The 26,736-nt window shown below is 33.5% G+C and overlaps 2 protein-coding genes across 6 annotated transcripts in view; one reads left to right on the forward strand and one right to left on the reverse strand.

Moving 5' to 3' along the window:
* The window catches only part of LOC136339100 (uncharacterized), a 30,461-nt gene extending 6,229 nt beyond the window's left edge, over positions 1 to 24,232 (reverse strand). Inside the window, exons 1-6 of one of the 3 annotated variants that reach the window (XM_066282077.1) lie at positions 23,662 to 24,229; positions 17,261 to 17,418; positions 16,228 to 16,242; positions 12,753 to 12,951; positions 3,864 to 4,195; positions 3,159 to 3,418 (exon numbers count right to left, since the gene is read on the reverse strand). In XM_066282077.1, coding sequence (XP_066138174.1) covers positions 3,159 to 3,418; positions 3,864 to 4,195; positions 12,753 to 12,951; positions 16,228 to 16,242; positions 17,261 to 17,270 — 816 coding nt within the window. In that variant the 5' untranslated portion in view covers positions 17,271 to 17,418; positions 23,662 to 24,229. Of the gene's footprint in view, positions 1 to 3,158; positions 3,419 to 3,863; positions 4,196 to 12,752; positions 12,952 to 16,227; positions 16,243 to 17,260; positions 17,419 to 23,661 lie in introns of all 3 variants that reach the window. The other 2 variants (XM_066282080.1, XM_066282078.1) reach the window with 2 other exon arrangements.
* LOC136339095 (midasin) overlaps positions 1 to 26,736 on the forward strand; it is a 57,998-nt gene that overhangs the window by 14,730 nt on the left and 16,532 nt on the right. The gene's annotated exons all lie outside the window — the stretch shown is intronic.

Below are 26,736 nucleotides of genomic sequence, written 5' to 3' on the forward strand. Positions count from 1 at the left end.
TCGACTTCACTCGTTTATGCAGTTTACACAATTATTTACTGTAGAAATCGACTGAAATTTGTTCTTAGTTATTGTTAATTTCATTAATTGTTACTAATTTCTATACAAATGGTGAGAGAAGAGCAATTTGCCCGTAATATATTAAAACTATGTATCGGCTTGTTTAACAACATTTTTCTTGAACTTATCACTGCTCTTTTGAACTTTTCCGGCGAATAAGCCCCTTGAGGTAGGTTTTTAACTGCACGCCTCATTCTTGGACTTTTAAACAAGCAATTTTATAAACTTTCTTTAAAACTTTCTTAATATTTTGCAATACTTTTCATGAAAAGTTACGTCATAGTTTAGAAAACTTTATCATTTCCAGGAACATAGAAGGTTTCAAGGTTTTCTCTAACATGAAATTTTTATCAACATCAGTGTTTTATTTTGTTCAGCAGGCGGAATTACATTTAAGTCTACTTGAAATTATTTATTTAAAAGATGAGATGAAGCAAAACAAATGCTCCCTTTTCTGCCTTTATCTGTATCAAGGAAGTGAAATATTTGAGGTAATTAACTTTTAACGTTACCTTCCTCTGCGCTTTGGAAGATGAAACGAGGGCAATTAGCTATAAAAAAGTAATTGTATTAAACAGCTTATCTCAATTTCAATGTTTTTGGGTTCGTTGCTGCCTGTACCTGGGAAAGAAATATCCAATTTCACATATAATTATTAAGACATTATTTTACTCACAGTGTGATAAAAGAAAAACTTTATTATTTATTTATAAAGTTTTATTAACTCATGCAAGACCAATTTTACGAATAAATTAGCAAATTTTACAGAACAAACTAATTTTGTTCAAGCACCCTTTGCCGACAACTTAACTCCTAAGTGCAAAACTTCGTTGGAGTCATTAAGAGTATCGTGATCAAGATGTAAATGTGTCCACCACATGGAAGTTTACCTCTCAGAATTGTGTAGTAAATTTTATTAAAGAATTACTATTCGTGCCACATGTTAAAAGAATGCATCGACTCATTTCTTTTCGTTTTTTTTTCATATCTATCGAGCAATTTCCATAAAATAGATAATCGATCAAGGAAGTAGGTAATTGCACGTTCAATATTAATCTGCTTATGAGAATAAATTTCCTCCATCCAGATCGATTCCATAATACTCTCTTTTTAAACCATTTATTTTCGAGTATAATAATGACGGGGAAAACAGACGCCTGACTTTTATATGATACGCTCAAACCAAATGGGATTATTATCTTTTGCGTCGGAAATATATTAAATTTTCCATGAAAAATGTTACCGAGGAAAAAAATTGGTGTTATTAATCATATATGTGGAATATTCACCGAATTTTCTGGACAAGCATTTTATTTAAACGCAAAAGATTTTTTGTATAGAAAAATATGTTCAAGTAGTCGCCATTGGGAAATCTTCTCACACTTTCGGAGGAAAAATTTAAATTTTATTTGAGTTTATAAGCATAAAAGAACCATGAAATCTGTGGCTCTTGTGGTTATGGACAATTCTGGAAAATAGTGAAATCACTCATAAATCTCATTCCAGATGGTCATATATGCAAATTGAATTTGGATACCTAATTCAAGCTTTTTGCTTATGTATTCGATTTATTATAATAGAGTTGACCTTTACTACTTGAACATCTAACGTAATATCTAACTGTTTTTAATCATTTGCATTTGAGAAGGTGTATTTTATCGTCGTGCAATTGAAGTATTCTTTGTCGACATTTGTTAATGGAATACCATGAATGATTTTTACCATGAATGTTTATGTAACACAGGGTTTTACACATACAGGATATCGATACAGGGCCAGGCTGAATGGGACTCGAATGAATTCGGACCTGAACGTAAATATTAAAAATATCCCCCATAGATCGGTACTAATGGAATTCAAAAATGTTTATTTGTGGGTATTATTTGATGGTGGACTGATGTGGATAGGGAGTTTTCTAACGTCATTTAATAATTTATGTTTTTTTCACTTTTGAATGTACCTTTATGGTAAATTTGTAAACTAAATAGTGTCGTACTGACATACGTATATTGTATTATATCTTAAAAATAATCAATTTTTAAATAAATCTGATAAAAATCCAATACAAAAAACGAGCACTAAATATATAACGAAAAGATCATTGATATGCGGATTCTGTTTTGTTTGCTGTAATATCAAAGTTGGTGTCTCCTGATATATCATTCCACACGAGAAACGATAGCCTACGACATTTTATCGATTGGAAAGCTAGAGTACGAGATAAATGTTTATTTTCTATATCGATAAAGGGAACTTTGATAGGCTCCTGCCCTAAAAATCCCCACAAGACGATAAAACGTTTTTATTTTGAAAAATCGACGTGCTCTAAGAAATCTAAGATTACTCTTTGGTCTTGCGTGTTATCGAGAGCCCAATAAAAGGTGTCTGGTGGTTTATTTCTACGTCGTTGAGTCCAGCAAAGGTTTTGTACTCTTTGTGATAATTAACGATTAGGGGATAAAATATTCGGGTCACTTTTGTTAGCATTAGCATTAAAACTTTTTGTCGCAGAATACGTCATTATTTTATCTAATTGAATGAGTCCTAACCTCAAAATTGAAACAATAACAAAAGGAAAATTTAATTCATTCCGTAACACCCAAGAAACGCTAAGACTGTCTAATTAGGTTTTTGTTCAAAGCATTTCTCGCTTTTTGGGAGGGTTAAATTAGATTCTATCCGTTCCGAATTTCTAATTAGCCCGATTTTAAATTTGTTTACCAAGAATTGAGGAATATGAACAAGAGATCTTGTGTATTGGCGTTGGGTTTTCGTCAAGAAAGAAGAAAAATCATTTCTCAACTAACATTGCACGTACAACACAAATATTGATTATGATATTATATCGGTTAATTTAGGTTTCAATGGGGATTATTTAGTAGACAACAGAGCTGAAAAAAATAGAAAGATAAGTTCAATTGAACTTGTATTGATTTAAGACCGTTCAACTTTGAAGATTCTTTTTGCTCTTTATTTACAGCTTCTATAATTTTTGAGATGTTCAAATCAAAATTTAAGTGTTTCACGTTGGTCACATCGTCACACTCAAATTTCATTAAACAAAAATTTGATACACTTGAATCATCCTGAATACTTACCGAATGATCGACAGAGTTAATCTGATTGGAACCACCGGTGGCGTTTACCAAGGTCGTTACCAACCCAGCCACTCTAACCGCCTCTACATTAGCTTTTGTTAAATCTCTATGTAATTTCCTTAGATGGAAAAGAGTCAGGGTCACACACACTAAGTTTACTGCTATCCATAACGCATTTAGGATGTAGTGCCTTAATGGTCCGTATATTAAGGGGCACGATGGGTGTTTATGGCCGGCTTCACCTTGTGCCGCTAGTGCACCTAAAATGAGAAAAATAAGTTTAATATAAGCACGAGTGACATCTTATCTCGCGTTTTTTTATGGGTTATGGGTTACGATTTTATGGAATTTAGCTCAATTATTCATCAAAATTTATAACTTGTAAATATAGTAAAGTGCGGCAATAGCAAACTAAAGTTTTTATAAGTAGTTGAAGGGTTAACGCCATTCGACTGGACTTATAAGTCAAAATTGGAAGTTTTGCATCAAAATAACAATTTAATTAAATAAAAGTATTTATGTTTGAAAATTTTAACATTTTGGTAAATGTCCAAATTTCACAGTTTAAATTTTTTTTGTTTTTTTTTTTGTAAAAAGTTCACAACTTTTTTTTAAGTATTAGTCAATGCCCCACATTTATCAATTGCTGCAATTTATTTTTAAGCTAATTTTCAAATATAAAGAATTTTTCAAGAAGATCCTTACCGGATAAAAACGTAGGCCCCAAGTTAATGGTAATTGATGCAAACCAAATCATCGAGGTACCAAAAAGTACACATTGAGGGGAATCCATGAGTAGAGGTGCCTCTGAAAACATCCTTCCCGCATCTTCATCATCTGGAAACACTGGAGAATCGTTCAGTACCGTAGTGAGCATATTTACAGTGGCTACAGTGACAAGAAGTAGGAACGCCGTTTCGACTAGTGAACATTTATGAACCGGTTGGCAGTGAAGTATTGAAGCCCCTAAAGGGAGGAGAAGGGCCGCTCTGGCGCAATCCACCGCCCCTTGATGGAACAGAAGGCCCTGCGACCATCTGAAAACAAAATTGCTACTCCAACCAGATGGTAATTCAAAAACTAATGCTAATATAAATCATTTGTGTGGTTTAGGTTAATGTAATTAAATTAGCTGGCATTATTTTAACATAATCTGGGCGATTAATTGTGAGGTCGTAAAGTATCTTTGCCGGGCAAACAGATAAGGTAATCCACGTAACCATTGGACAATGTATACATTAAATATTGCGTCCCCTAAATTTACGGGGGATCGGGAAATCGGCTGTAAACCCTCTCGTTTAGAACTGATGCAAAGTTACTGCTGGAACAAATTAATTTGAAAGGTGTTTTTTCGAGCCCGAAGAAGAATTCATTAAACGTGTCTCGGCTGGTAAAGGCTACAAGGAAATACTTTTTATTAAGCTTACAATGGTGCGATAGGCGACGATGAGTTTTTTTTCTGAAAGTTCATAACAACTTTATCCTTAAATAATTTTAAAGAATTGAATATTAGACTTCTCGTTATTTTTAATGCTCTAAAAATCTGTCTAAAACCTCCATCATTTACAAGAAATTGAGTTGAAAGTATGTTTCCATTGAGACAGTTTGGAAACCGGTTAAACTCATAAACTTGGCAGGATTTTAAAAGCTATTAAGGATTTTTAAATGATTTAGTGCTAAACTTTTTATGCCCCCATTGAAGTTCATTGGGTATGAACTTGATTTTTGAGAAGTAAACTCAAGAATCTTTGCTTTGCAGACCTATCTCTACATAATGCTTGTCTTTTTAATTTAATATAAATTTTCCTTCATTTAATGTGGGAATTTCTACAACAAACTACAGAACTGAACCTCTTAATTCATGTTGACATTATTTTAATATCCTAACAGTCAGCAAAAACGGACATTTCCGAGGCCTAAGGCGAATCAAAGACAAAGCGTTGGTCAAATTGATCATTCGTCATTTCACCTGCACTGACACATAACAAACTACCTTCCCACTGATTGGGAATTGCTTTCATTTTGTCAAATTATCTGGCAATTTACTTTCGTTTAAACGTTTCCATTTTGTGTGACGATAAATCATTTACCAAATTATTCCCCTGACACCCTACATTGTAGAACAGCCCTTATCTTTCCCGTGTAATTAACAGAAAGTGGTGTATACCACGGATATTAATGGGTATCGCGATAAGGAGACGGTGCACATTACTTTCAAAGTCCGATGAAAATTCTCGTGTTTACCCTTACGTTCTTGTGCCAGCCAAAATGATGGTGTGGAAAATCAATTATTATCACATCGTACAACGAAAATATGCAACAATAACCAAAATAGACATCGACTCTATAATAATAGCATTTAGACACTCCTAGGAGACTAGCAGATAACATGGGAATATGCAGAGTTCCTTACATTAAACTACGCACTTTAAAAGTCATATAAAAACTTTCTAATAATAGTAAAAAAAAGCTTTTGTTGTACTAATATAGAGGATGTTTAGAAAAGACGCGGCAATATTTAAGGGGGTAATTTCTCAGGTCATTTTATGAAAAAAAGCTTCTATAAACATGGGTCCGGAAATGTATTATTTCCATATTACAGAATGTAATTTTTTTTTTAATAAATCATATTAGCGATTTTTTTAGAACAAATCTTTGCAAGCCACTGGATTGACCACCTCTCAAAACTAGGCTGTACAAAATTTTATCGAAAAATTTTGAGTAATAACGATTTTGTAGAAGAATTAAAAATGCATCCTCAGTATTTGTTTATTTTCAAAAATTTATAGTGGGCTATGGAGAATAAGTGAAGCATTTAGCTGTCAAACAAACGCAACAAACACCAACATCGATATTAGAATTTATTTGTACTTGATTTCTTAAAATTTCGCTCCTAGAAACTGTCATAGTAGGCTTTGAATTTTATATCAATCAGGCCATTTTTGCTGAAAATGTGCACTTTATCAAGCTTTAGAATGGAAAAATATCCGGGCTAAATCGCACAATCAATAAACTTTTTATAGACTGACCCCAAAACAAATGGGTCACACTGTATGTTAATAGGAAAGTTTTTCCATAAAATTAGCTGAGAAATCACTTTATTAAATATTGCCGTGCCTTTTTTATACACCCCGTATGACTAATTCTATGCGATTTGTTATTAATTTAGATAACTATTGAACATTTAGAAGACATAGTTCCAGCGTTTAATTTAAAAAAAATTATCTGACATTTAAAGTGCATAATCTAATATGAGGAAACCTGTATGTATAACAAACATATCACAAATTCCCAAATTCTTTAAGTCTCTATTTCTAACTCAATGTGTTGATAAGATTTTCCCTAAATGAACGACATCCCTTATAATAATTCGGAACCGAATAATAAATATATTAAAACATCGTCCCTTCACTTATATTACTTCAGGTCTGTTAAGCGTCAGTGTTACGTGCGAGACAAGGAAATGTAAGGTCACCCCGAATTATCCGGTTTCATTTTACTGATTTCTTAGAGGAGAATTTAAATTTCTATTGGTGCTTTAGAGCAATGCATTTTGTGAGTCTTTTTTGTTTTAGTTCTTCGTTTTGAACTTAAAAAAATAATAATACACTATAGAGAAGGGGCTGGGTTTTAAAATAATTACACATTCTTCTGGTTAACATGGTGAAGGCAACTTTTTTTTTTGGATGACGTGGTGAATGATTTTTTATGAGGCAGTTGCAACTAAATAGACTTTGTGAAATGTAAATTTTACATTAAAATTATATTTAGGCACATTCTCATTAAAGTACTGTTTGAGAGCTGACCCAATTTCCAATCTCGCGAATTCTGCTTCGACGTAAGGCAATCATCTTTTCTTCTCCCACAATAAAGCCTCTCTTTAAAATGTCGGCAAGAATATTCGATTATATTAGAGCTCTCGTTCCTCGCCTAAAGACCTGAATCGAATGCGGCCACCGAAGATCCATCGCCGCAAAAATGATAAAAGGCAATACGAGTTTTTGTCTGAGCCCGGATAAGCGAGATCTATTGACAATAGACGGCAATAGAATATCTATGTACTTAGAAATGAGCACCTGTATCTGATCAAGAAACCCAATCGTCTATTTATTTAACTACACTTTTTTTATGTGGAAAATTATGCTATACGGGGTGTTTCGGAATAATATGTAATAAATTTAAGGGGTGATTCTATGAGTGATTTTGAGAAAAAAAGTTTATATGAATCTAGGTCCGTTTTCGCTTTCTGTCTGAAATACGGGGTGTTAAAATTTTCTATATTTTCTTGTTTTTTTTTAATAAGTCCGGATTTGCATTCAATATTTTTATCAAATTTAATGGACGTAAGTTAGGTGTAGAAACACATCTTTTAAGAGAAAAACAAATTTTTAAATGCAAGCAGTGACGTCCCCAAGGCCATGACCCAGATTATTTTTTGTGAAAAATATGTTACGCCTCTGCTTTTTCAAAAAATAAAAATTGTAAATTCATATAAACATTTTTTCTCAACATCACCCATAGAATCACCCTTTAAATTTATGACATACTATTCTAAAACACCCTGTATACTAGGTATGAACCAAATGAATGAACATCATGATGATGAAACCATATACTGTCACATAAGAATAAATAGCAGAGATTCTTAGAAATAATCATGCATATGCAAGGTTGATTACTTGGGGGAGAAGTTGCGCATTTTAGAACTTAATGGAATACAAATATCAATATTTGTTTGCTTTTGGTTTTTGAAAACATTTAGCTTTAAATTTATATTGAATATTATGTGAAATTAACGAACGCGTCAGATAATTAAACATGGCGTACCTAATCGCAAATCTATTGACTTTATTGTGATATTGGACAAAAATTTATTAAATTGAAAAAATAGCCCTTTGATGTGATTGGATATATTTCAAGTGCGGTAAAAATTAATTCCTAATTTTTATTTGCTTGAGATAGGATTAAAGTTTCGATACGATGAAACTATTTGGTTGCCATGGCGAACCTAGAATTTTTTTCGGTTGAAATAAGATACTATAACACAAATAACTAACCAACACTAACCTATTTGTTTCATCCATCGCTTAATTTTTGTCAATTTATCGATCATCGTGACACAGTTAGTATTAATAATGATTCCTGAGAAATCTAAATAAAGCCCTTAAAATTCCATGACGGTAAAAGAGTCTGACGTATGTATACTCTGGAAGTTGTTGGCATTTTACCAAATAACACCAGTGAATTGTCAGTGTGGTATGCGGATAAGCACAAAAATCCGGAAGTCAAAAATTTTGCTCTTAGAGAAAAACGTTGGCTTTGTGGCAACTGGAAAACTAATGGGTTTGGTGTAATAACATTGCGGCATTATAAAGTAAAACCACACTCGATTTTTATTTATATTTTTTTTATTATTTAGTTTTATTTTAACCTACAAATGTCTTGGTTATGATGGATTTTGAAGGCTCCCATGTATCAATTGAAATATCAATGAAAATCCGAAACTACGCATTAAAAATAATCTGCCTCGTTCCTCTACCTTCTATTCTTAAACGCGTTACGTGCGCCGTAATCATGGCTATTTTGAAACAACAGAGCGATGTATTGTTATTACTTTTTTGTGGATTATTCATTTAATTATAAATAAATTTGAATCAGGAACTTAGCTTAGAACTTAAATCATACAAAATCATAATACTCTCAAAAAGATCTGAAGGATAAGAGTCATGATATCAACATTATGCTATAATACGTCCATGCTCCAAATACAAGAATAATAACAATCCAGTTTTAAATCCAAAACTGTTCATCTATGCATAAAAGTAATAATTTTGAAATTATAATTAATAGTATGTTTAGGATTTATTATCGTATTGCTACGGATATTACGTGCGTGCGGTTATTAAATATTAAAAGTGGTTTACATATGCCTATTAAATGATAATTCAGGACAGAAATTATGTGCGGTTTCACGTTCGTATAATCTGTAAATTAGGAGTATAGATTAACCAAAACCGTGTAAATGTGGCTGGCTGAAATGCCTGAAACCATATTACCGTTATTAACAGCTATTTACCACAGTTTTTGGCAAGTAAGGCTATTTAGTGGCAAATATGGGAAAGTTTTAATAATGCTTTAGCCATAGAGCAATTGTAAATCTCGAAATTGGAGCTCTTCATGATTGTACCGAGTTGCGCGCCTTTAAAAAGCAATTCCTATTTCTACCCGACATGTAGAAAATTGATGACATCGACGTCTGCGGCACAGTAAACATAATTTTGCAAAAGACATGAAAAAAATTATTAACAGACATCCTACAACAAGAACACCATATATTATTAACATTTTGCGAACGTCGAACAGTTTGTGTTAAGTAAACCTCATTTCGTGGATGGGATCTTAAGCCTAAAACTTATCAAGCTTAATCGATCAATCCTTTATACGACAGTCACTGATTCGAGAAAATATTCTTTTTCCTTTAACTCAGATTAAATAGAATCCGTTTTATGTTTTATTACATCTTCATTAACAAAATGGATTTATCGTTAAATTTTTCAAAGGAAAAATCTTATAAGCATGTCATAGTGTTTGGAGACTTTAAGTGGACTAGATTTGGACTCAAGGGCGATTTAATGCCAAGGTTTAATTATTTGGTGACAAACTTCGAATAAGATTGAATTTTAAGTCCAATATAAGTTTTTCTAATTTGATATTATCTCCCTATTTTTAGGGATTATCTCAAGATAATGATGTGAAACAACAGTGTTGTTTGTCAGGTCAAAGAGAAATCTCATCTTCATAAACAATTATTAATTTTGTCAAAAAAATTACAACACCTTCGAATTTTTGGTACAAAAAGGGTCATCCATCACCAGGGTTATTGTTTTCCGAGCAACACGATAGTAAAGTACGGTGAAAAGACGCGCTAATTAATTAAAGTTATCCTTTTTCACGTCCCCTTCCCTCTCCTCGAGCTCATTATTTAACAGGCTCTTTATATTCACCAGGGAAACCCATTTGTTCCACAACAGACACCGGACGGAACTCCTAAAATTTTATTATTTATGATAAGCTTTTTATCGTTTTGTATGAGTATGTCGTCAGGTCTTAATGTGCTGGAATCCATTGTTTTTTGGACAATAAATATCTCCTCTACTTTACCATCAGAAATTTCATTAATTCGGTCATTTGTAAATGATGGTGCATACATCCCATATTTCACATGAATCAAGCGAACCATAAATAGTTCATTGTCCTCTTGCCATTATGACGTAACTCCCTTTTTGAGCATTAGCAGGCGATTTTTATAAAGGAGATTGGAAGCAGAAACTTCAGAAGAAAATCGCATCATCAGGGAACAATAAAAGCAAACAGTCTGGCTTGTAAAAACCCAGAGAACTGTATTCAGTGACCTGTTCACGGAAATAATTTGGGTCTGGTGCAACGTCAGCGGAGAATTATTTTTATTATTTTCTTAGGGAAAGTAGTAGCCCAATCTCCTTAGAGGGAAAAATATTCCGGCAGCTGTTCTTGAACTTATTACAATGAAATTCCATTTACCTTTTACAATTGAGGATGATTTGCATAAAAGGAAAAGGTTTTATTTCTTTTTTTGTTGCTAATATCTGTCTTCATCAAATCGTAAACCTCTAGCGCCACTTTGCTACACAGGCGTATCCGCCTCAGGTCGAGTTATGCAGTCGCAGTTAATAAGTTTAAATCTGCTGAAGAACCTGGACATAATTGAATACAATTTATATAATTATAATTTTGATATATTGATACACTGCTTATTATATTACGGTAGATCTGCAAAAGTAGCCAGAATGCGATATATACATAGATAGGTTAAAATTTCGAAGCATCGTTTTAATTAACCTTGTTTCGCTAGTCGTTTATGACATTCTCCATAGTGGACATCTTTATCTTGAATACAATATATATATTATTTCAAAACTTTAGCGAGGGAATATAACCCTTAAAGTTTTAAAAGGGGAGAAACTCGAATGATACATCCTTGAAGGCTTTTCAATTATCTTTCGGGTCGTACAGGGCGTACCGTATTTTTGTACCGGAGGTGTTAAAATGATTAAATTAAAAAGAGAAATTATTGCTCCATCTTAGATAATACCAACTCAAACGTCGGTTTTTGGTAAATTTTATGATCTTAGATTATTGTTTGTCTATCTTAGAACTTCCTAAATTAATAATTTTATTAACGTGTAGACAAAACATGAAAGCAGCAAAAAGAAGCTTTCCTCAAAGACACAGAAAAAGTCGGTCTGTCCCTGCCTTCCCATGCCTTAGCCTTCGTGCCAATGAACAATCTGAACTTATCTATTCTCATTATTATTCATATTCTAATTTTCCGGCAAACCCTAGTTCAACTTACATATTACAAAGGGAATGAACGATGTAACAAGATAACAAACATACATTGTCCTTAGGAGCATATTTTTAGAGCTTCCTTTGTGTTTCTTTATTTAGATTTTTTCACGCATAAAAGGACATTTTGTATTTACATATATTTTATGAAAAGAATCTCCCCTATTTCACACTCGACAATAAAACATTTTTACTGACACTTAACGTGAAACATGAATATAAATGGAATACGAATGACGTATTTGCCAGGACTGTGTTATATTTCATGATTTGTCTTCGTTGATTCCAAAAAAGAAAACTATAGTTTTGCAACTGCACTACAATGTGTATGTGCCCCGAAATGAATGCTTTTGTCGCAAGAAATTGTGAAAGCTCTGCTGTGGAAACACGTTCTTCTCGTGCATACATATGACCGCATTATTCAAGTGCCCTTCGCGCAGTTTTCGTGTGGTATGGGGTTAAAATAAACTGCTGGCCAAATCAACCGCATAATTGCTAATTTTACCGCATGCTCATATTTAATTGAACTTACTGAAAACAACAAATTTGACATACATGTGCTTGTGGGAAAAATATTGTTCCTAACACGTGCCGATGTGCCATTGCTGGTTGAATTCGGTTTCGCGTTTCTCCTGCAATCGGCGTGTTTTAGTATCATTTTTGGTGCGAGTTAGATAAATGATCGTTTTCTATTGATATCGGACAGTTATAATAAAAATTTAAAAGAAATTATAAATTTGACACATCTAGTAATTCTAAGAGTGTCAAAAATTAGGTTGATAGTACTACGGGAAAATATTTGACACTTTCGAGCGGTACTGTCAATCAAACAATTGTTTTGAATTAGAAAAATTAAATACCCATCAGCGTATATTTTTAACACAGTCGATATGACCGGCACGGTTCGTTTGTTTAATTATAGTCATTCGGCCATTTTGTGCTTTTTGAAATAAAGAAGTTTCAAATTAAATTGTTTGATTCTACTAGATCGGCCGGATGATTTTGTTCAATTTTTCCATTATTGTAATTGAACAAATTCTAATTTTATTCTATTAAATTTCAGTTGTTACAAAAATGGGATACAAAACATGTATAAAATAATTTTGCAAGTTGTTTAACAATATCACCAAGAGATGTCACTTTGAGGGAACTTTTGTAAGTAGGCGTTTCTCTTCTTTTGACCATAAATATCAATTAAAAAATAAATACCTTCTAAGTTGTCTATTCGACAATATGACTCCCATCAAGGCCAGATTGGCAGCCATCCCCAATGTCCCTAATGCGAAGATCAATGCCGCTTCGGCCGTCCCTCCAGGATGGCACTGAAAGACCCTCGTCACGTTAGAAGTAGCATTCGCACTACTGCTTCCGAAGCGCAGATTCGCCCCTATCATTGCCACTGCCGAACCTAAAATTTTAATTTTTTTTATTAACATTAGTTCCTTTCGAATCGGCAAGAATAAAGTAAAATGACGATAAGCTACAGTGCAATTTTTTAATACAGGTTAAAAATTAAGCATATATCAGTATGTCAAGAATATCGCATTATTGGCTAAACAAAATCTTAATATTGCCTATTGTCGTATTGTGAGGAACCCTTCTTGCTACTTGATTCACTCATAAATTCTATTTAATGTTTTCCCACATAGTTGATGTCTTTAATTCATCCCTAGTTTATGCCCCGCAATTTCGTAGCTCATTTTCGAATAAAATCAAACCCATGAAAATTTCGATCAGTCCATCAATAAATGCCAGCTCATCCCCTAGAAAAACACATAAAACCTCCGAAACCATTATTGACCATTCCTTTACGGTCCTTCAAATGGACAATCCTTTACGGCATCGGGATATCAATCTTTACCGGCATTAAGCGGTGCAGATTCTTTACCGGTTCTCGATAAATGTCGTTCGCGAAAAGCAAAAAACACTATTTTTTTATTGGAAATCTTGTAAAGACATAACATTCGGCATTGAGGAATTTTCGGAAATGATCGTATGAATAAGGATTATTTTTAAGACTGACACTTAGCGGATAATTTTGATTCAAAATTGCGTCTTTATTTAAAATAAATCAGTCAAATTCCATCCAATTTAGGATGATAGCTTTATTTAAAATTTTAAATTCCATTAAGTGATAGGAAAGGAAGTTCATAATCCATAGCGTTAAATTGAGAATTATCTCTACATCTCGGTTATTGCCTCTGTTAGAAAGCGGAAGCCTTAAAAGTTTGAATCACTATCTCGCTTAATTCTCTTGATTTGACATTTACTGCCATGGTATTTATATTGCTTGCTTCTTAGGTCGAATTTTTTGAATTTTCAAATGAGTTTACTAAAAGTTTTGAATATGTTATAGAGTAGAGATGTAAGTTAAGCTGGAGCGATAATTAAGACACGATTTAAAAGAGAAAAAGTGAACATAAACAAATATGAAGCAGCTTTCACATCAAAACGTTATTTCTTTCGTAAATGTTTCTCCACCTTTTTTCCATGATTTCCTAAAAGCGAAATAAAGTTAAAACGTTTTCGGTTTACGTCACAAAAGGGAAAAAAAGTCGAAACATAATACGCCAAAGAGGACAAATAAATCCGGGGCACGTACACGACGTTTGGGGCAGGGAATAAAAATTACTTTCGCTTGCTGAAGCGGGCATATCATTATGAAACCTCTTGGTGACAGTGTCATTGGAAAAAAGAAAACGACATTGTAATGCTTTAGAAAATTGCCTGATGTTAACCATTGCAATAAGTGCCGACTAACTTTACATTTTTGTTCTAGATGTGTTTAAGAAGGAAATTATTGCATGTTTATTATTGGGTAATTTATAACAAAAACTGTAGCTTTTAACAGAAAATATTGAAGTGCTTGTCTAAAAAAATTATATTCCCTATTATTTGTTGTATGTGTAATGTCCTTTTATTAAGGATCTATGTCAAGTTCAGCGAAAAAAAAAAGCCGTACGGAGAAAATCTTCATTCAATAGATAATTTAATAAGTTAACCAGCTACATTTTTACAGCGTAAATTAGAAACAAAAATTAATGAAAACATTGTGTTGTTGACCTACAAGGCTAACGAGCAAATGAAAATGAATCAAAAATTGATCTTTCGTGACACAAATGCAATTGCTTAAATAGAATGTTTTCTCAATTTGGAAAGTTGCCATCCCCAGTTTTGCTCTAATAAATCCAATAAAAACCTAGACACGTCAATAGCTATATCTAAGAAGTTTCTGCACTTGCCTTATTGTCATGTTTCGCCGTTTGAGTTTGTCTTGTGTAAAAGCTTAATTTCTTCCTTCCATGATATATGACTGTTTTCACTTAAGTTCAATTTAAATTCCCCGATTGTGTTTCTAATCTAAAAACCTGTTATATAGAGCGGAATAGATAGACACGTAATTCCGCTGAGACTGAAAGAGTACTCGATCTTCCTCCGTGATTAATAACTCTAAGCTCGGCGGAGATCTAGGGACTACATATAGAATGGAACGATGGACGTCATAAATTTCTTTTATACGAACGTGTAGTCATAGAAAGATCATAACAGGTTGTTTTTCAGAAATTCCAAATTCTTATCGTTCAAACTAAAACGCAAATGCCCAGAGTTGAATATAAGAAATGTGAAGTTGCAGTGTAGAGGTAATTCGGCATTAAGGCACATTTCCATAAGAACGAGGAACAAAGACGGTGGATCCGGATACAATTTAAAGTAAGGCATTTTAACCCTCAGAAAGATAAATGACCTCTCTTTCTTTTTCTTGTTCAGGCGGAAATCCGTCTTTTCGACGATGCTTATCAGCAGCTTGACGAGTAGTTGGAGGAAGAAATACTTTTAACAGGGTGGCATTGTAGTTTTAATGCACCTTATTGTACTGTTCGTGATGGCTGGGTTTAGTGTTTGTCTTGCACTTTGAGTTGGACACACTAAACGCCCCCTTCCTTGCATAGACAGAAAGTTTTCGCTATAAAATTGTCAGGAAATAAAGTGTGCTATTTTGAAATAAAACCTCAACCGGTCAATACACTTATAAAATCCATGGAGTTTTGACTGTTTTTGGGTTTATCCAAAATTTTCGGTGGTACGTAAAGAATAAATATCCACACAAATATATATAGAATAAATCATTATTGATGGGTAAATAAATCATCCCACTAAGATAAAACATTGTCATGAATGATATCCGTTTTTTCTGAAAATTCGTTAATATCCATATATTGAAAACGTTCGACCTTTCAAATGCCGATTAACCACGGAAAAATTTATGATTTTGAGTTACGATAAAAAAATCTTGAAAGAACATTTTTATTTATTGCCTTTCGACGCACATCCCACATTGTTCTAGTTTCACAGTTTCCATGAATATGAAATGAAAAACATGGAAGAATTGGAGAAAAGAAAGGAGTTGTGTAAAGAAAATATCCCCCAACTACCATGCAAATGCTACAGTATTGTATGAAAGCCTAATTGCCAAAAGCCCATCTGTGAGCCCATCAGGGTTTTGTGCAAACTAATTTGAGTATTCTAATGTGATGAAGACGAATAAGTCCATTCATTTCCAAGCTTTAAGCGTGGATCTAAAACTATTTGAAATTTAAATTTACCCTTCTGGAGCGGTGTTTTAATCATTATCTTGTGCCACGTGTGTTCTAAGCTACTGCGTTGTTAATTAGATTTTGCTTACCTTTGACCGATGGTACTGAAAAAGAAAGAGGAGAGTGGATTAAAACCAGGAATCTATGTTATAAATTTGCAAATATATGGGATATCAGAACGTGCTAATATAGAAATTTTTTAATAAATAAATTAAGTTTTAAAATCAAATAAAAATTGTAATTGAAGGTAAATCAAGTCGGGTTTGTTAAGTACATTATTATTTCCCCTGCCCACCGATTGGTCTTGAGGGGATTAATAAAATGCATTTCTTTGTTTGTTCTTGATTGTAGTTTTAAAATAGTTCTGTTTTCCTTTACTCAGAATTCTGAAAGTTGGTAATAATCTGAAAACATATTTAAATTAACATCTTCTTAAATTAATGATTTAATCAAAAATTTCGGTTTGGTTTCTATCATAGTTTTTATCATCCATCAATTTATCCAATCTCTTGTTGTCTCTTCTCTCCTTTTTCCCCTCGCCTTGTTCAATTTATTCTAAAAGCCATTTTTAACGAATTCTCACACTGTCCTAACTGAGGCTTACTAAATCCCTATCGTTAGTAACAATAACATTTCAAGGAAAAAACCAAACTGTTATTTATTAAAGATTCTCCTCTGAACTTAAACTCGAGAGAAGCACGATTTCAAGGGAACTTTTCATATTTATGACACCTAGGGGCGCAATAAGAAACCATTGTTCTTTGTCGTTTGTTTTTCGCCCTATTCAAACTCTTGTTTGAAATGTGGGTCCGACCGAACGGGAGAAGCTCGAGGTCCCTTGTAATGATCTGTAGAACAAAAACCAGCATTGACCTGTCTGGGTTAAGCCCCCCTGGGCATGATGGGTAAAAGGATTTATTAAACGGGAAGGATGGTATAGGTTTTGAATACAAAGATTCAGTTATTTGGTTTTTCCATTTCACGGCAGAATATAACGAAAAAGTTTATTCGAGAGACGTTCTCAGTGTAAGACCAAACCAACAAGATTTACAATATTTCATGAAATGATTTCTAAATTGTTTATTTTGGATGCAAATAAGAACCTCTAGCAGTTTTACTTACCCGCTGACATGAGGGCAGTGTTCTCACCACTGGGAATCTTCTTTTCTACAGCAGTAATTTCTCTCCCAATGTCCCATTGGCGTCGGTCGTTTCGTCTTCCATTTCCCAAAATTAGCACATTTCGGCCAGACTAAACTGTATTTTGTCTCTGTTTTCTCCTGAAAGAAAGAAGGTTTTTTCTCATATCTGGCCTTTTTTTATTACATTCTTTGTGTTTCTAAACACAAAAAAGAATTGGAGGAATTGTGTTGTTGATACGTGTTTTTATGAGCTTATATGCCCGCTGGAAGTGATCTTGAGGGAAATATTAATGTTTTCAAGGTACTGCCTCCTGAAAACGAATCATTGGGTGGAATTAATGTCTTAGCTTTATGGTGAACGTTTTTTTTCCCGAATCAATGCCTAATCAATCTCAAGATGTTCTATTTGAATCGATTTTTGGTACAATTCTCATTAAAGTTGAAAATGCAATAAAGTAATCTGAAAGCGCAAAAAGGCCCTTGAAATTATCTAGGGCGTAAAATTATAATATAAAGTTTTTCCACGGTGGTATTTAATTACATAGGACTGAGTTTCAATTGCGGTTTGTTGAAACTGGAAATTGAAACTCATTAAGTTTTAATGAGATATTGATTAGAATGCTGCAGAGCCTTTTGTGTGACGTTGTGAAAGTACAAATTCATTACTGGAAATTTTTCTGATTTAAAATATTCAGCCCTTATTTTTTTAAGCCACCTCATGAGGATTTCGAGATTTAGCCCTGCTTTTAATGAAGATAAATAACGATGTAGTCAACTTTTTGTCTCTTGCGTGACGAATATAACAGTTCCGGCTTTTGTGGATTTGGAACGTGCTAATTAAAGTACAAATTAATGCCTCCTGTTTCATTTTTTCTTGTTAAAATTAAATTGGTAAGCGGATCACAGCAGGTTTCGACGTATGCTGTTGCACCGAAAGCTTTATGTATTTTTATAATGCTGATTCTTTATTAACAAGCTGTAATCACAGCTGCTCATTCTAGTCCTCGTTCGGGGGGTAAGGTTTGGGGCGAGGTTTCGTCGCTTGCAGTCACTCGATGATTTGTCAGTTTCTAATAATGTTTTATGAATAATGAATTTTTAGGAAAAGTGCACTCAAAATTTGCTGTTTGCGAATCTAGTTATTCAGGATTTACCTAAAAAGTTATATTCTACCACCTAGTGTAAAGTTTTTAATAAGGGAACATACACATTGAGCCACGAAGGCGAATTTCAATTTTTCGACTGATCTGATGTAAAACTTTTTCCGAGACATTCCCATTATTGACCTCCATTTCATTCCCGTCTTAACAGACCACATACAAAGCTTATTTTTCTGAAACTGAACGTATTGAAGTCGCAAAAACACTTTGCCTCTTGTCGGCGCAAAAGGTGTTTAACAATTTCAAGAAACTGCTCTGTCTCCATCTATCAATAACGTGAATTTTGTTCTCGAGGGGCGGTTTGCTAGGGTAAGGGATATTATGTTGCTATCGCATATTTGCTCGCTCCTTCAGATGAAATAATTTAAGTAATTCGCAATTCGACAATGGCTTTCCTACAAACTTGACCTACTTCCAAATTTGTTCAGTTATCTGCAATAGAGTGGGATGTTCGTCTAATTGCGGTGTCAAAAAAGCAATAGAGAGTAATTCATTTTATCCAATTTTGCGTTCTTGCACAATTTTTCGAACAGAAAGGGTCGTCGCAACTCTTTTGTGTAACCTAAATAGGTCCGTACAAAACAGTAGCTCTTAACGCCTGAGGTTCCAATTTTCGCCACACGTTGCCAGAAGGGCCTTTTCAATTTTTTACGCCCATATAACCTGATAAATGGTGCTGGTATCCGAACTGCTCACGCCATTACCGTAAGTGGTTTCAAGGGTGGTTCTTCTATGCCCTCGTTCATAATTTCATTATACGAGTATAGGGACCAAAATGTTCTTTCGTGTAACTCCCGTTGACCATCTCTGTATACGATTGTAAAGACTATTATGTGGGGATTAGGTGTCAGTCACCGATAAACAGTAACACTGTTCTTAAATTACGCTTTCAATTGCCAACTGCTCCGTTAACGCTTACTCGGCTACCTCCTCTTTGCGCCATTAATTTTATCGAATGCTAGGTCTTCACTCTATAATTTCAGGCGTTTTATTGCTTTTTTATTTTCAAGCGAGCTACAAATTTAATTAAGTAGTTCTGTATTTAAAAATAAACTCGTTTAACTACGTTGTATATAATGAAACTGAAAGGTGAAATGGTCAGTTTTTGTGATCCGTTGAAAAGGGCGATAATGAAAATATGCACAAAACCAATATATTCTTAAGTAAACGAACGCATTTGTATGAACATTATTTTTAAACTGCTTTATTATACAGGGTAGTCCTCCAGGAAGTTTCTCGATCGATTGCGAGAAAACCATAATTTGGAAAAATCCGAAAATGGGGGAGTATACCTAAGTCTTTGGGGGAAATACGTTAAAAATATTTTCAAAGTAGCGGCACTTCCGGTTATACCAGAAGTAGATGTCGATTCGCTTATTTTAAATGGAACGCCCTATATTTTATTGCATCTTTTGACTCTACGATGAATTATGAACACCTTTTATATGAAGTGTTTTACGTTTATTCTTAACCGTTATGGAGATATTTCAGGTTAAAAAATATCCGTCATACAGTTTCAAGAACACATTATTGGTGAGCCCCTTGATTTCTATAGAAATTATCTTGTAAATAAAATAGCTCATTCTTTTATCTGTTGCCCATTAGACTATCTATAATCACGAATGGATCCATTAATCCAAGCGATGAATTCGCGAATCTTATCAATGCAGAAAGTGGCGGTTAGGCTTAACTTTATAATCAGTTTGCCATGCCAACAATTTCCGGAGCTAATTACGATGTTACATGAAGTTTATTATCGAAATTGAGTTTCTCAGCGCTAAAATACATCCAGGGATTTAGTACAGTACCTTCATACGTTCATGTTTATCAATACACTAGTAATATGAAACTGATCATTTTAAAACTGATTTAACTAAAAGGATATCACTGCATTCGATTCTTCGAAGAGACTATATCGTACTCGCTTTTAACTAAGAGAAATCATATCGATTTTCCTCATTCTTCTGCATTTCGAGATAAAATAAACAGTTGAATTGTCAGGAAATTAATATTTTCACGTTGAACTTAGCAATAAAATCTTAGTCCGCGAAATTTTGTGTTTTTTAAATGATTCAGTTCATTCAGAAGTAAATTGCCCAAAGCGTGACGTATAGTGCATCTGATAAACGTCTTGCAAGTCTCACGAAATTGATGAGTGTTGGAAATATATTTATTTAATGGTGCAAATAATTTACAAGTAATGCAACAACAGAAAACTCCAGAAATACAACTATTTATATCAATCAAATATGACAACTACTGCCAACAAACGCTCACGCCACCCAGTCCACCAGGCTCTCTTAACTGCAGCACCATTCATCTACGGGTGCCCACAATATACACGGACGTTGCTCAAATATTTCAAAAAGCGTTCTTTCCAACAATAGGATTAATATAAGTAAATTATATGGAATATTTTTCTGATATTTTCAAATATCGATTTCATTAATCTTTGTCGATATAGTTGAATTTTTTTATTTGGTATCGTTTACGCTGTAAATTATTCGGACTTCATTCTACAGTACTCGTTAACGAATAAAACTGTTTACGTAAAAAGGCTTTTCTCGATGCAAAGCAATGTAATTTTTCCCACGTAGTCTTGCAAGAAAGGGAGCTGTAACTCGAACGACGTGGGTTAACGAATGCAAATGAGAAATCCCAAAATTATAAATGCTCAACCCATTTTCCTACTGTCTGAAGCTGCTCCTGGAAACTTTTAAGACCATTATAAATAATTCAACGTTGAAATGATGAAAGATTCTTTTTGTTATCAATCTTTTATTCGTTTTCTTGCAAGGTTGTTTTTTTTCTACATGGCGACGAGTTTAACGTAATATTTTTTGCCTTGCATATACGTAACCCGTCGCAAGAGATAAATATCGTTCATTTGGCGTTTTGGCCGGTTTTGAGGCAGATAAATCTACAGAAATAAAAGTGACAATAAATCACTGGATTATCTACTTGCTTTTTTAACGAATACAAGCCTCTGTGGTCTAATGACGGATGAGCTTAGAATATATAAGAATTGAAGTTTTATTCCGTGTGTTTTTGTCCAGATAATTAATTTCGTTTACAATACAGTGTTATATACCTTCTTATCCTTAAAACTAAGCATCCTGTTACGCTTATGGATCTAGTTCCCCCATACATTGTTCCTATTTGATTTTTCATGAAAACCCAATGGTAACGTTACAGCGCAATTAGAGTGCTGGTTTATTTAAGAAACGTCATCCCTTTGTCTGATACGACAAAACTTAATCAAAGGTTAATTTAGACCAAAGGTCTAAGATCTGTTTAAATTACTACTAAAATACTAACCTTAACGATGTGCTCTAGATAAATTCATGTTATCAGTTGTACGCCCATGGTTTCACAGTTGAATAAGTAGTCAAGAACCTTTCATTCTACAGATATTCAAAAAGACATTCCTATTCATATTCCAGATTCATAGAAATTCCATTATTCAAGACTCATTCAAATTATTAGTAGATTATTAAATATTGTTGCTGAATCTCTTGTATTCTAAATACTCGTACTATTTTTCCCTATTGGAAACACTAGTGAAGTAAAAAATTGTTAGTGAGTTAGTGAGTTGCCTCAATCCTGACAAATCTACATCGTGGTGTCGACCACGTATAAAATACCGGCTGGTGTCACAACAGATCTATGAACATCGTACACTATTCCTTTATTAAAGTTAATAATTATGAATGGCGATCGCAGTTTATTAATGCTAATGTAAAAATATGTAGAGAGGCTCTAAATCGCGAGATCTTCGGTTAAATTTTAATCATTTTTTCTAAGAGCGAGAACTTTTCCTCCGACTTTGTTCAGCCCACACCACAAAATACTTGTTGAGATTTCGGAAAATGTCTACCTTTTTTCGTAATCAATTATAGCAGCCATTTGTAGAACTCAAGAACAAAATCTTTTATTATTAGATTTTGGCTTTGTCCAAACTCCAAAAATCTCATGTTTCTATCAAATTTATAACGTTCTAACTCTTAGCATGGATGTTAAATACTCCCGTTATGGAAAACGCCTCTGTATATAACCTATTTCCCTGCTTCCGAGTTTGCCCTAGAACAATATAAGTTAATCGGATTAAGTTTCAAATTGAACGGGCACAATCGCGTTAACTTCACGGCACACTGGCCAGTTTGAGCAGGATTGTACGATATCAAGAAGTTTCATATATATATATATATATATGTATGTATATACATGTATCAGAGTTCTCGCTATTTTGGTATTTTTCGGCAGATATATTACATTTCCAACCAAAACCTAACAGATCTTCGTAATCTACAACCAAAATACCAGAATGGCCTGACTAATAAATCGAATTGTACAAAGGGCTTTAACGGACCAGAGTTACTTCAAACTTCCAAATGGAGCCTCTTAATTCCCGATTAAATGATAGGCATCTATCTAAACGAGGACTTGACCGATATATAGAGATGCTAATAATTGGAAATTCCAGAGGCAATAATTGAATACCTTTGGCAGGATTTGCCTCGCTTAATGAGACTACTTTGACTCACTGAAAATATGCAGCGTGGGTAGAGTTAGTCGAGGTTTTTCTAGGAAGATAATTTTTAGGGAAAAATTCAATAAATTTATGAGGCTCAAATTTTTAAAAGAGCTGAAATAAGTTTGGAAGTGCTCAATTTTTCGATACGAAAAATAAAGTGTTTCACTGATGTTTCCTAAGAGCCACATTCATCGTTCTTCTCTGAAATAACTTGTTCAAATAATTTATTTTTAAGCTTGACTGGCTCATCGCCTCAAAGTACACACGTGTGAATGAGATTCAACAACATTTTTGACACACAATGTATTTTGTTCAGTCAATAAATCCGATTTACTGTAAAATCAGTTATACCAGTTAAAACAGAATTAGTGTTCCTTTGGCAGCAAATGATTTTCAATTCAAACGCTAACAACCAATAAGCACATAATTAGCGTAAAAGCCCGTTAAATATTTAGAGATCTATTGGATGGTAATCCCAATGTCATGCATGAGTTTATAATTACCGACATTTTGGTATTGATTTTTGAGAATTTTTTCAGCTTCATTGCATTACTGATTATGTAATGATTTTAATCTTAATGAGTTAAAGTTGCGATTTTATATTTATAATCTTAAAACGCAAATGGAGTGTCAAGCAACGGTTTCGTTTTAGGTTTTTATGTTTAGATACACGTTTTCTTTACTTACAAAGCAAAGTTGGGTGGGTCTTTCCCTAAAACTCCCTGTTTACTTCAGTCCCATGATTAATCGACTTCCCATTATATTAATCTAAAACTTCCACATCGACTCGAGAACTTTTAAGAATATTTTAGCATAACATCAAAAGGTCATTAAGAACTGGAGAGTCTTTCTTGAAATATTAAAAAACCCTGAGACTTCCGACATATTTCACTAAGGCCAGGGCGTCACTGTTCCCGATGGAAGAAAAAGTATTTTCGATTAAACATTCCTGCGGGGGCGCATAACACTTTACAGAACCCTTCGTGACTAAAAGTGAGCCTCCCGAGTCTGGATATCCCGATGGTGAAACGGCGTTCGACGGAGTTCCAGATGATACTGCAATCCTGGATGCTGAACGCCACGCCGGAGTGCGCTCTTTCCAGTTTTCCCACTCCGGGGTTGGGTTAGTCCGCTCCGGAGGCTTGCCACTTCGCAGTGTTAAATTCGAAACACGTGTTTTGAATATCAAGTGCCATAACATCTGGTTATTGTCGTTGGCGGGTTTGTTCTGGTGCGGTTGATATTTTCCCTTTCGTTTTTGACAAGATAGCAGAATCATGGTAATGAAGCAAGAAAAATCAAATTAATTTAAGATTTTTAATTCGTTTATATTAACGGTTATTCTAACCGTTGTGTAAATAAAGTTGCAGAGTAACCTTTACATATTTTATAACCCTTAATATATGTACATGTTTTCAAACCAGTATCGACTCTTAGTGGTCGTTTTTTGAGGATTTTTGTAAATTCACTGAAATACAACAAACATGATTTTCAAGTCGAAGATGCAGTGCAGTACTGCCATTTTTACTATAAATTTCAAACGTTTTCCTCGATAACATTAATTTTTTTTTATTTATGGCGAGCGATTAACTTTTTTCCTACAAATCTGTAGTAAAGTGAGTTTACAACATGTGTTTGCAAGATTTACAAAAAGTTCAAAAAGAAAGTTCAAACCGTGCCTCAAATGCATGTTTGCGTCAATGTCCACTTACCTACACAAAGTTACCTACCTGTTACAACGATTCAGAGAGGGAGGTGGTATCAGGCATTCTTCTTTAACACGGAAAAGGTTATACAGAGTAGTTAATTAAAAATGGGACTTCTGGCTGTGGGCCACTGGGATAACAACGTCACAATTGTTTTTGAAGATTTGAAATGGTACAAAGCAAACTAACTTATGAGCAAAAATCTTATAAACGAAGAGACATATAGAGATTTCGTTCTATTGAATAGCATTTGATCTTAGTTGAACTCATAAAAAAATATGACCAAATATATTGAAACGGTGAGTTGTACCTAGTGCCCTCTAGCAGCTACATAAACATTAGATCAAAATTTTTACTTGACATCTTACAAAACCTGAGTATACCAATTTTGGTGTTGATGCTACGGAAACACAAAAAACTGTTAAGAAATTTGAAAATAAAATTTCAACCTTTAACACCATATAAATCTAAAACACGCCACATCGATATAAGAATTATTGGGTCCAATCGTCGTATTTTGGAGTCCTCTATCTCAAGTTTCGCTACGTCTTATTCCTAACGAATCACCCTGTATATATATATATATATATATATACAGGGTGATTCGTTCGTATATATATATCACATATATATATATATATATATATATATATATATATATATATATATATATAAGTCATGTAATATACGTTTAGGCGGCATTTTGTTGCAAGTACAGAAATTATAAAAATAGTTCGTTAGGCTATTATCTTTCTTTGTCATTATTAAATGAACCCTTCAATTTCAATCTAATTAAAGTATCGGAAATTAACATATAACTCCGTACCTAGACCTTTTAATAACCAGAGCAGATTTCAAATTAAATGATGCCAATGTTCCTGCCCTGAGCCCTGACTCAACACCGGCTTTGAACATATTTTGCTCCCTTGAACAACTGAGGTAGTACAGTTAAACTTTAAGGCCTAGGATTATCATAAATTTGTCCAAATATTACACAGACTGGTTCTGGATTCAAATATTCCTCTCTTTAAGTCTTTTAATTTATTATTTTAGTTGTTATTTTGTGATGTCGACCTAAATGAGTTTTATAAAACTCCAAAATGTAAAAAAACGTAACTGTAACGGCAAAGTTTAAAATTAAAAGTATCCGAGATCGTTCCAAATGAAAATTTACTTTTAGAGACACCATGAATATGATAGTACTAATAAATAGCCAAAAAATCTTCGAGTTCGGTCTTATACGGTGTGTTATTTTCATCAAAATTATGACATCTTAATAATTAAAATTTAAGCAATTGAAGGAAACAATAGTACTTATTTTTTTATTTAATTTAATAATTTAATCTGAAAATCCCGAATTTCCGTTACCCCGAAGAGTAATAAACATAATCCAAAGCTTGGTAACTTAATAATTTTTGTACTTTCTATTTTATCATCCCTAAAAGTTTAACTAATCGGCCAAAACTACCATACTTCTACCCTAAAAGACATTTTCTTCGAAATTTCTCATCTAACGAAATCTATCTTGTGAAACGATTTTTTGCAAAATTGAAACTGCAAGACTTTTTAAATTGTGTGTCAATTAGGAAGTTGTTTTCAAAGATTAGTTTTACTTTTACACTAAATAATAAATGGAAAATGTATTTTCAAATAAACTCAAAATGTAATAAAAACGATTTTTCAAAATATTTTATTTTTTTGGCTACAAAATAGCGCCTCTGCATCTCTTGTGGTTGCCGACATATGGTAAGGTAGGAAAACGAACTACAGGCACGAGACACTTTTCAATGATAATATGGTAATAAATAGTCGGCAAAGGAAATGTAATTTGGATACGCTATCCAGAGACCTCTAAATTAATTTCAAGTATATTTTCCCTCTTTCCAGATGTTCAGATTTTGCGCAAGTCTAAATGTAACTGGTATCAAATGGTAAAGTAATGGATTTCCTATGTTAACTTTTTTGTCGGATGATAATGGAGTTTTTATGCATGTTGCAACTACATTAGCCGTCTAGTAAGATCCGCTTTCCAGATCGATCATTTACTAAAACTTGG

This window comes from Euwallacea fornicatus, chromosome 5, assembly GCF_040115645.1.
Source record: "Euwallacea fornicatus isolate EFF26 chromosome 5, ASM4011564v1, whole genome shotgun sequence".
Lineage (NCBI taxonomy): Eukaryota > Metazoa > Arthropoda > Insecta > Coleoptera > Curculionidae > Euwallacea > Euwallacea fornicatus.